The sequence below is a fragment of the Poromitra crassiceps genome, assembly GCF_964638095.1.
Source record: "Poromitra crassiceps genome assembly, chromosome: 16".
Taxonomy (NCBI): Eukaryota; Metazoa; Chordata; class Actinopteri; order Beryciformes; family Melamphaidae; genus Poromitra; species Poromitra crassiceps.
The window spans coordinates 38,630,076-38,640,463 of record NC_139645.1 but is presented as its reverse complement, the minus strand read 5'-3'; the positions used below and the strand labels follow the sequence as shown (position 1 = coordinate 38,640,463).

Here is a 10,388-nt window from a genome sequence, read left to right as displayed (position 1 = left end):
GGTAAAATCAGCACTCCCATATAAACAGAGCCATGGTAAAATCAGCACTCTCATATAAACAGAGCCATGGTAAAATCAGCACTCCCATATAAACAGAGCCATGGTAAAATCAGCACTCCCATATAAACAGAGCCATGGTAAAATCAGCACTGCCATATAAACAGAGCCATGGTAAAGTCAGCACTCTCATATAAACAGAGCCATGGTAAAATCAGCACTCCCATATAAACAGAGCCATGGTAAAATCAGCACTCTCATATAAACAGAGCCATGGTAAAATCAGCACTCCCATATAAACAGAGCCATGGTAAAATCAGCACTCTCATATAAACAGAGCCATGGTAAAATCAGCACTCTCATATAAACAGAGCCATGGTAAAATCAGCACTCCCATATAAACAGAGCCATGGTAAAACCAGCACTCCCATATAAACAGAGCCATGGTAAAACCAGCACTCTCATATAAACAGAGCCATGGTAAAATCAGCACTCCCATATAAACAGAGCCATGGTAAAATCAGCACTCCCATATAAACAGAGCCATGGTAAAATCAGCACTCCCATATAAACAGAGCCATGGTAAAATCAGCACTCCCATATAAACAGAGCCATGGTAAAATCAGCACTCCCATATAAACAGAGCCATGGTAAAATCAGCACTCCCATATAAACAGAGCCATGGTAAAATCAGCACTCTCATATAAACAGAGCCATGGTAAAATCACCACTCCCATATAAACAGAGCCATGGTAAAATCAGCACTCCCATATAAACAGAGCCATGGTAAAACCAGCACTCCCATATAAACAGAGCCATGGTAAAACCAGCACTCTCATATAAACAGAGCCATGGTAAAATCAGCACTCCCATATAAACAGAGCCATGGTAAAATCAGCACTCCCATATAAACAGAGCCATGGTAAAATCAGCACTCCCATATAAACAGAGCCATGGTAAAATCAGCACTCCCATATAAACAGAGCCATGGTAAAATCAGCACTCCCATATAAACAGAGCCATGGTAAAATCAGCACTCCCATATAAACAGAGCCATGGTAAAATCAGCACTCTCATATAAACAGAGCCATGGTAAAATCATCACTCCCATATAAACAGAGCCATGGTAAAATCAGCACTCCCATATAGAGCCATGGTAAAATCAGCACTCCCATATAAACAGAGCCATGGTAAAATCAGCACTCTCATATAAACAGAGCCATGGTAAAATCAGCACTCCCATATAAACAGAGCCATGGTAAAATCAGCACTCCCATATAAACAGAGCCATGGTAAAATCACCACTCCCATATAAACAGAGCCATGGTAAAATCAGCACTCTCATATAAACAGAGCCATGGTAAAATCAGCACTCCCATATAAACAGAGCCATGGTAAAATCAGCACTCCCATATAAACAGAGCCATGGTAAAATCAGCACTCCCATATAAACAGAGCCATGGTAAAATCAGCACTCTCATATAAACAGAGCCATGGTAAAATCAGCACTCTCATATAAACAGAGCCATGCTAAAATCAGCACTCTCATATAAACAGAGCCATGGTAAAATCAGCACTCCTATATAAACAGAGCCATGGTAAAATCAGCACTCCCATATAAACAGAGCCATGGTAAAATCACCACTCCCATATAAACAGAGCCATGGTAAAATCAGCACTCCCATATAAACAGAGCCATGGTAAAATCAGCACTCCCATATAAACAGAGCCATGGTAAAATCAGCACTCCCATATAAACAGAGCCATGGTAAAATCAGCACTCCCATATAAACAGAGACATGGTAAAATCAGCACTCCCATATAAACAGAGCCATGGTAAAATCAGCACTCCTATATAGAGCCATGGTAAAATCACCACTCCCATATAAACAGAGCCATGGTAAAATCAGCACTCCTATATAGAGCCATGGTAAAATCAGCACTCCTATATAGAGCCATGGTAAAATCAGCACTCCTATATAAACAGAGCCATGGTAAAATCAGCACTCCTATATAGAGCCATGGTAAAATCAGCACTCCCATATAAACAGAGCCATGGTAAAATCAGCACTCCTATATAAACAGAGCCATGGTAAAATCAGCACTCCTATATAAACAGAGCCATGGTAAAATCAGCACTCATATATAGAGCCATGGTAAAATCAGCACTCCCATATAAACAGAGCCATGGTAAAATCAGCACTCCTACAGTATATAGAGCCATGGTAAAATCAGCACTCTCATATAAACAGAGCCATGGTAAAATCAGCACTCCTATATAGAGCCATGGTAAAATCAGCACTCCCATATAAACAGAGCCATGGTAAAATCAGCACTCCCATATAAACAGAGCCATGGTATAATCACCACTCCAATATAAACAGAGCCATGGTAAAATCAGCACTCTCATATAAACAGAGCCATGCTAAAATCAGCACTCCTATATAGAGCCATGCTAAAATCAGCACTCCTAAGAGCCATGGTAAAATCAGCACTCTCATATAAACAGAGCCATGCTAAAATCAGCACTCCTATATAGAGCCATGCTAAAATCAGCACTCCTAAGAGCCATGGTAAAATCAGCACTCCCATATAAACAGAGCCATGGTAAACTCAGCACTGCCATATAAACAGAGCCATGGTAAAATCAGCACTGCCATATAAACAGAGCCATGGTAAAATCAGCACTCCCATATAAACAGAGGCATGTTAAAAGCCTTGTCAGTGAAGAGTGAAGATGCATGATTAACAAATGTTGAATTTGCTGTATATTGTATACTGTGAATTCTAATTGACTATGATTGTTTGGCACTTCTTGCCTATATTTCTTTTATTCTTTATCTTTGTTTTTGTTTTTCACCATGTTCGAAATAAATCTAATCTAAATCTAAAATCTAAAGATAGAGTAGGTGAGTTACCTGATGGAATCTATTGGATCCCCCCTCCCCCTCCCCTATGTTCAGGTTTATGCATTGCAAAATTTCCCAACTGACATGAAATGCTTTCGCAACACGCAGTGATGAAGAAGTTAACCGTTTCACAACATTGTTATCTAAAAAGCCTTATTGATATGGGGTTTCACAACATATTGCAGAGAAAGGTCATGCATTTACTGTGTACCAAACAACAAACATGGTGTATCATCAATAAAATCACATAGTCACAGTGATGGGGTGCCTTCGTAAAACAAATCCGACACACTACACACAGATCTTACACACACAACACAACACCGGGCCGGCCGTCCCACCAAACTAGATACATGTGAGGTTTCCATACCAAATTTCAAGCTGAGAGAGAGGCCGTCATATCTGTATTACCTGATCAGCCTGTGACGTCAGTCAAGCCCAAGCGTGACGTCAGGCATGACATCAGTTGTCCTCAGTTCATGATGTCAGTCCTCCCTAGTATATATAGCAAGGGTTCTACTCACCCCCCACAATGAGCCTTGACTCCTGGAGAATCTCTAGCCCAAATAGATGCCACCCTCTCGCCTAAAGAGGAGCGCCATCTTACAATCGAGTCATACGCCAAAGTACTTGCCATGCACGCCACTTGCTAAATAAAGTCTCTTGTTAACCCTTACCGACCGGTCTCTCATGATTTAAGTTGATTTCCCCCAGATTGGTGGGACTCAAGCATACGGGTGGGACAAAATATTGAAATATCGATACAGTATATTGTGATACTTCCTCTTGCGATACATCATCGATACACTGGCGCCCATATCGTGATAACATATTATTGTGATGCTTTTTTTTATATGAACTTGATTTACACAGATTGAAAACATTTTAGTGAGGCATCATTTTGTATCCTTCCTTTAAACATACAAGTTGCAACGAGAATCGGACGGACATACGGATGGACGTACCGACGGACAACACAAAACCATAATGCCTCCGGCGCGGCTATCGCCGGAGGAGGCCTAACAAGGGAAAAAATGTGGGAAAAGACAATATTATACATAAAGTCCCCTCAGACTGATGGCATGACTGTGACCTCCTGCCTCAAGATGTATCGTAACAGTTATGAGATCATTATTAGAACATTGTTTGTTTCCACATAGCCCTACATTACGAAATTCAATGACTGTGTATGTCCAGTAAAACACTACAGAGGCACTGTGGAGACTAAAACCCACCCATAAACCAAGCCATATAAAGATGGGTGGACTCAGCGCTCAACTGTCAGATGCCAAACTTCACATCACCTGGAGATCTCACACTCTTCACTCACTTTGCTGTCTTTGACAAAAGACTTAACGTCGACTCTCAATCTGTGGGTAAGAATAAAATATTCTAACATAATTTCACTAATATGAGGACACTGTCCTTGGGATCCATCCAAGTAATGAGATTGAATGTATATTGTGATTTGTAGTCCAAATTATTATTGTTGAAAGTTGTAATGGAAAGAGGGGGAAAGAAAACGAAGAAGAAGAAGAAGAAACAAACACTTCACAAATGTTCCTGAACCAAAATGTGTTGGTTCAATTGAATGGTTTTGTTGTCGTACTGTTAGTTGAGTGAGTTTTTCTGAGACCTGGGTTGAAATGTGTCTGATTTTAGTTTGGTTCTTGTTTTCAGGATGAAGTGTGCTGTGTTGATGCTGGTTGTCGTCATGCTTGATCCTGGGGAATGTGAGTAAAGTTCCGTTTAGGAACATGTATGATTATATAAACTGAATAAAGTGAAATGTAAAGCTATAAAGATAAAGTTATTAAGTGGATTACATAAAGTAGTGGGGTGCATTCTAGATAGTCCTAACTTTTGTCTTGTATCCGATGTTTAATTTAGTCCCGGCAGCAGTCTGGTTTAGTTATAAAGTCACCCTTTAACAAAACATGCAAAATACAAAGAGAGCTTAATTACTATAATTTTTTTCAATAATTAAAATTATGAAGTGGGGGAATCAGAACATTGTTATAATACTGATTTGCTGTGATGTCATGTGTTCATAAATATGTTTTATCTATGTTAAATTTAGGTTATCCACAACAAGTAACAAGTAACTCCCACAACAACCATGGGGAGATAGGAGTCCAACAGTAAGGTTCTTCCCAAACTCAACCACTTTCACATTATGATGGCAGTGACTTTAAGTAATATGTCAACTTTATCCTGACAAATAAAACATCAATGTGATTGCCTTCCTTCTCTGCCAGGAATGAACCAGGAACGCAAGCAGTGGCGGGCAGGTCATGGATAGGAGTCCTGCAGTAAGGTTCTTCCCAATCTCAACCACTGTCACATTACAATAGCAGTGACTAGAAGTCTTTAAATAAATATCAGAATCAGAATCAGAAAAACTTTATTGACCCCAGATGGTAAATTGGGACATGCTACAGTTGCTCGTACTCAGGCATAGAAAAGTATCAACATAAGCATCAAACATTATAAGAGACATAGGACTGTCCAATACAATGAAACAGAATAAAATAAAAATAGAATACAATAGAGGTCACTTAGCCTATGTACAGTAAGTGTCAGAAAAATATGTGCCTTCTCCATCAGTCATTCTCAAGTACCCTTTAATAAAGTGAAATATCTGAGGTACCTGCTATTTCCTTATATAGTGCAGGGAGTATGGTAATAGTAGTAGCAGTACTAATATTAATACTACTAGTAGTAGTAGTACTAATACTACTACTAGTAGTAGTACTAATACTACTAATAATCATCATCATCACAATAATCACAATAACAATAATACAACAGTAATAATAATATAATAATACAATAAAATAATAATAACAAGTAAGGTTGACAAATTTATTCTACCAATTGAGCAAATATTATCTGATTTTATGCAAACCCAATGATGTTTCAAGTCCTCTGTAAGTTTTTAGCTATTTTTGCAACTACTACGCTTGTCGCTTAAAGGAACACTCCGCCCATTTTCAACCAGCTTTGTATCATTAGAACATCAGTAGTATATCAGAAAACTGTAAGTTAACTCAAATGAATAACTCATTAACTCAAATCAACTCTCAATAACTGTCAAACTATTCATCATTCATCTAGTTTGACAGTTATTGAGAGTTGATTTGAGTTAATGAGTTATTCATTTGAGTTAGTGTGGACCAGTGATGTCACTGGTCCACACTTTAACACTCAATAACTGTCAAATTAAATGACAGACTTCAAAACTGTTTACAGTTTTCTGATATACTACTGATGTTCTAATGATACAAAGCTGGTTGAAAATGGGCGGAGTGTTCCTTTAATGCACTTTTATGCTCTTTTTCAAAGTTCTGTTGTGATGCTTTTAAATGTTTATTTTATTCTCTTCTTTTAATTCTTTTCTTTTCTTGTGTCAACCATTTTATGTGAAGCACTTTGAATTGCCTCTGTGTATGAAATGTGCTATACAAATAAACTTGACTTGACTTAATCCTGTCAAATAAAACCTGGGTGTGATTCCTTTCCTTCTCCACCAGGAATGGACCAGGAAAACAAACAGTGGTGTGGACAGACGATTCCGCGCGCATCCCAAAAAACAAGACAGTGAGTCCGGGAATCGCTTACCGCAGCAAACCTTGGAAGAAAGGAGTCCAACAGTAAGGTTCTTCCCAATCTCAACCACTGTCACATTATGATGGCAGTGACTCTTTTAAGTAATACGTCAACTTAATCCCGTCAAATAAAACCTGAGTGTGATTCCTTTCCTTCTCCACCAGGAATGGACCAGGAAAAGAAGCAGACATTTCTGCAGGCAGGGTTTCAACTGAGGGAACACAGGGCACTCCTCTATCTGTGCACATCCCTGAATACGGAGAGGTTGGTCTATTTAATGCCTCTCTTAAAAGAGCACCTCGGAGACGCTCAGTCTCCCTGAGACTGAGCCAGCTGATAGGTTAACTGTGCCTGGCTGAGCCACGTGTAACATATAGGGCAAGCCGACTTAATATAAGTCCAGTGTGCAATAAAGATAATTGCACGTAATGTATACTTACTCTACGTATTTTGCTCACTTAGACCTATTCTACTTATTTTTGCTTCTATCGCATTTACTACTGTTTATTCTATGCTATGTTGTGTTCTTATTCTTCTTATTCTGCTTATTTTGCATTTACTATTGTTTACTTAATGCTATGTGTGTTCTAGGGCTGTCAATCTCCCTCTATAATCAAATTCGAATTTCAGTGCTTTATACATTTTAATATTCGAATTATATTCGAATATTTTAATTAATTTTTAATTGAATTAAAAAAAAAAAAATTTTTTTTTTTTGGGTCTGAGTGAATTGTTGTCTTCTCTTATGTTATGTTCTGATTCTAAATATAGCTGAATCTTTGGGTTTGACCAAATAAAACTTTTTCTAAGCATTTTACCAAATGTAGATGGAAAAGTGAATGGTGGATGAATATTCAAAATAATATTAGGCTTATCACAAATAGTCCAGCAATGATGTTTATTTAAGAAAACATGTTCCTTGTACAATGTACATACAGTACATTCATTGCATTAGAAAATAGGTCAGATAACCAGAGCTTAGTTAATATTCATCAGTGATGTATTGGTGCTGTCTGAAATGCTAAAATAAAAATAATTGATAATAAAAAAAGACACAGCCTTTGTTTGAGCTCCTTATCAACAAACAAATAAGTAAACTTTGCCAAAACAACAATGAGCCATGAACAAAAAAAAATCAGTCACGTATTGCACTTAAGAGCTACAGGTTTACATTCAGTATAGCAGCTTCAACAGTCAACTTCAGTTAACAATGAATGAACATACATTTTAAGAGCTACAGGTAGGTTTACATCAGTATAGCAGCTTCAACAGTCAACTTCAGTTAACACTCTTTTCTTCAAGTATGTTGTCAGAACTTGTCACTGTTCTAGTGTTCTAAAAAAAAAAAAAAAATTTGTTTAAAAAAAAATTAATAATCGAATTTCGTTCATAATTATTAAATTCGAATAATATTCGAATATCAAAATTCGTTTCAACAGCCCTAGTGTGTTCTGTGAGCGAGCTACTGTAACTTGTCCCAATTTCCCCCCAGGGATCATTAAAGTCTTTCTGATTCTGATTCTGATTCTGATTCTGATTCTGAACAAGACAGTGAGTCAGCAGGGAAGCCCTTACCGCAGCAAACCTTGGAAGAAAGGAGTCCAACAGTAAGGTTCTTCCCAATCTCAACCACTGTGACATTATGATGGCAGTAGTCTCGCTGGCCAGCCTCCTCTCCCTTCCGTCCGAGGAGTCTGGCGCTGCAGGTCTCCATAACTGGGATAAACCCTCCCCTGCTCTACTCTGCTCTCCCATTGGAGGCGTCGGTTTCAGACGCTGCCGGATTTCCGCTCCCCGCTTAAGAAGCTCCGTCATTGGCTCCGACCATGTCAATCAGAGCCGCTCTTCCCTGTGTGTTGCTGTAAATAGTCCCCTGCCGCCTCAGGGAAAACAACAACGCTAACTAGCTAGCACGCTAACGGCAGAAACCTACACGCTAGCTCGTTGCTACACGCTGAAAACGCCAAGTTGGATTGTTTGAAACTATTTTCCAAGGGCACTGCCGCTAAGCGCCGCCCATCGCAATCCCACTATGGAGACCTGCAGCGCCAGACTGCTCGGACGGAAGGGAGGGGAGGCTGGCCAGTGAGACTATGATGGCAGTGACTCTTAAGTAATACGTCAACTTAATCCCGTCAAATAAAACCTGAGTGTGATTCCTTTCCTTCTCCACCAGGAATGGACCAGGAAAAGAAGCAGACATTTCAAGTGAGGAAACACAGGGCACTCCTCTATCTGTGCACATCCCTGAAAACCAGACAGTGAGTCAGCAGGGAAGCCCTTACTACCGCAGGAAAATCCAACGGTAAGGTTCTAACTTCTGTCCCAATCTCAACCACTGTCACATTATGATGGCAGCCAGCGATTCGTACTCTTTAAGGGGATACTCCCAACATTTTGGGAGATTTGCATATTTGCCATATTCCTGATAATAAAAGTAGAATGTAGATGCTTTTCTCTTCCCTGTGCGTGCAGGAGAAAGTGTGTTTCACCCCTCCTGCTACTAGTGAGCTTAGCAGCTGAATGGTAGTAAACATTACAGAGAGCCTACATTCCAACAGCGCCAGAAACACTCACATGTACATGTTGTGACTTGTGTACTCACCGCACGATGAAACAATAATCCAAAGTTACGGGAAACTGTCATTTTCAAAGTAAATACATACCAGGAAGTACTGATGACTGTGCACAACGCATGCGCCTCATAGGCAAACGTGGAAGTAACTTTGGTTCCGCCACATTAGTTCTGGCTATGGTTTTACTTAGAAAATGACCGTTTCCCGTAACTTTGGATTATCATTTCATCGCGTGGTGAGTACACGAATCACAACATGACAACATCAGTGTTTCTGGCGCTGTCGGAAGGTGTATTTTTGTACCGTTTACTACCATTCAACTGCTAAGCTCACTAGCAGGAGAGGCGCAACGCACAGAGAAAGGCATCTCCATTCTAGTTTTACTATCGGGAATATGGCAAATAGGCAAATCTCCCAAAATGTCGGCGTATCCCCTTAAAGTAATATGTCAACTTTATCCTGTCAAATCAAACCTGAGTGTGATTGCCTTCCTTCTCCACCAGGAATGATAGCGGATCCCAAGACATTGACATGAAGGGCAACATGATGCACTCTTTCACAGTGCATCTGAAGGAGCCACGCTGATGCTTTGGGAAGAATGGAATAGAATGGCTCTTAGTACTAAAGATAATAAAATAATAATAATAATAATAATAACAATAATATTAATAATAATAACAGAATAGAATGGCTCTTAGTACTAAAGATAATAAAATAATAAATATAACAATAATATTAATAATAATAACAGAATAGAATGGCTCTTAGTACTAAAGATAATAAAATAATAATAATAATAATAATAACAATAATATTAATAATAATAACAGAATAGAATGGCTCTTAGTACTAAAGATAATAAAATAATAAATATAACAATAATATTAATAATAATAACAGAATAGAATGGCTCTTAGTACTAAAGATAATAAAATAATATTAATAATAATAACAATAATATTAATAATAATAACGGAATAGAATGGCTCTTAGTACTAAAGATAATAAAATAATATTAATAATAATAATAACAATAATATTAATAATAATAACAGAATAGAATGGCTCTTAGTACTAAAGATAATAAAATAATATTAATAATAATAACAATAATATTAATAATAATAACAGAATAGAATGGCTCTTAGTACTGAAGATAATAAAATAATATTAATAATAATAACAATAATATTAATAATAATAACAGAATAGAATGGCTCTTAGTACTAAAGATAATAAAATAATATTAATAATAATAATAATAACAATAATATTAATAATAATAAGAGAATAGAAT

The 10,388-nt window shown here is 37.9% G+C and overlaps 1 protein-coding gene across 1 annotated transcript; it reads left to right on the top strand.

Moving 5' to 3' along the window:
* The first annotated feature begins 4,189 nt into the window (after window positions 1–4,189).
* On the top strand, window positions 4,190–9,909 carry LOC310791650 (uncharacterized protein). Its single transcript, XM_083653301.1, has 9 exons — window positions 4,190–4,282; window positions 4,587–4,639; window positions 4,987–5,047; window positions 5,165–5,218; window positions 6,440–6,559; window positions 6,680–6,779; window positions 8,064–8,122; window positions 8,692–8,820; window positions 9,595–9,909. Exons 2-9 carry the CDS (start codon window positions 4,588–4,590, stop codon window positions 9,674–9,676), a joined length of 657 nt encoding a protein of 218 aa, XP_083509427.1. The 5' UTR covers window positions 4,190–4,282; window position 4,587; the 3' UTR covers window positions 9,677–9,909.
* The last annotated feature ends 479 nt before the right edge of the window (window positions 9,910–10,388 follow it).

Bases quoted from the DNA above. Each gene is read 5' to 3' on its own strand.
- LOC310791650 (XM_083653301.1), top strand. From the start codon at position 4,588: ATGAAGTGTGCTGTGTTGATGCTGGTTGTCGTCATGCTTGATCCTGGG. The intron at 5,048-5,164 runs GTAAGGTTCTTC...CTTCTCTGCCAG, and splicing joins GGGGAGATAGGAGTCCAACA to GAATGAACCAGGAACGCAAG. The intron at 6,560-6,679 runs GTAAGGTTCTTC...CTTCTCCACCAG, and splicing joins TGGAAGAAAGGAGTCCAACA to GAATGGACCAGGAAAAGAAG.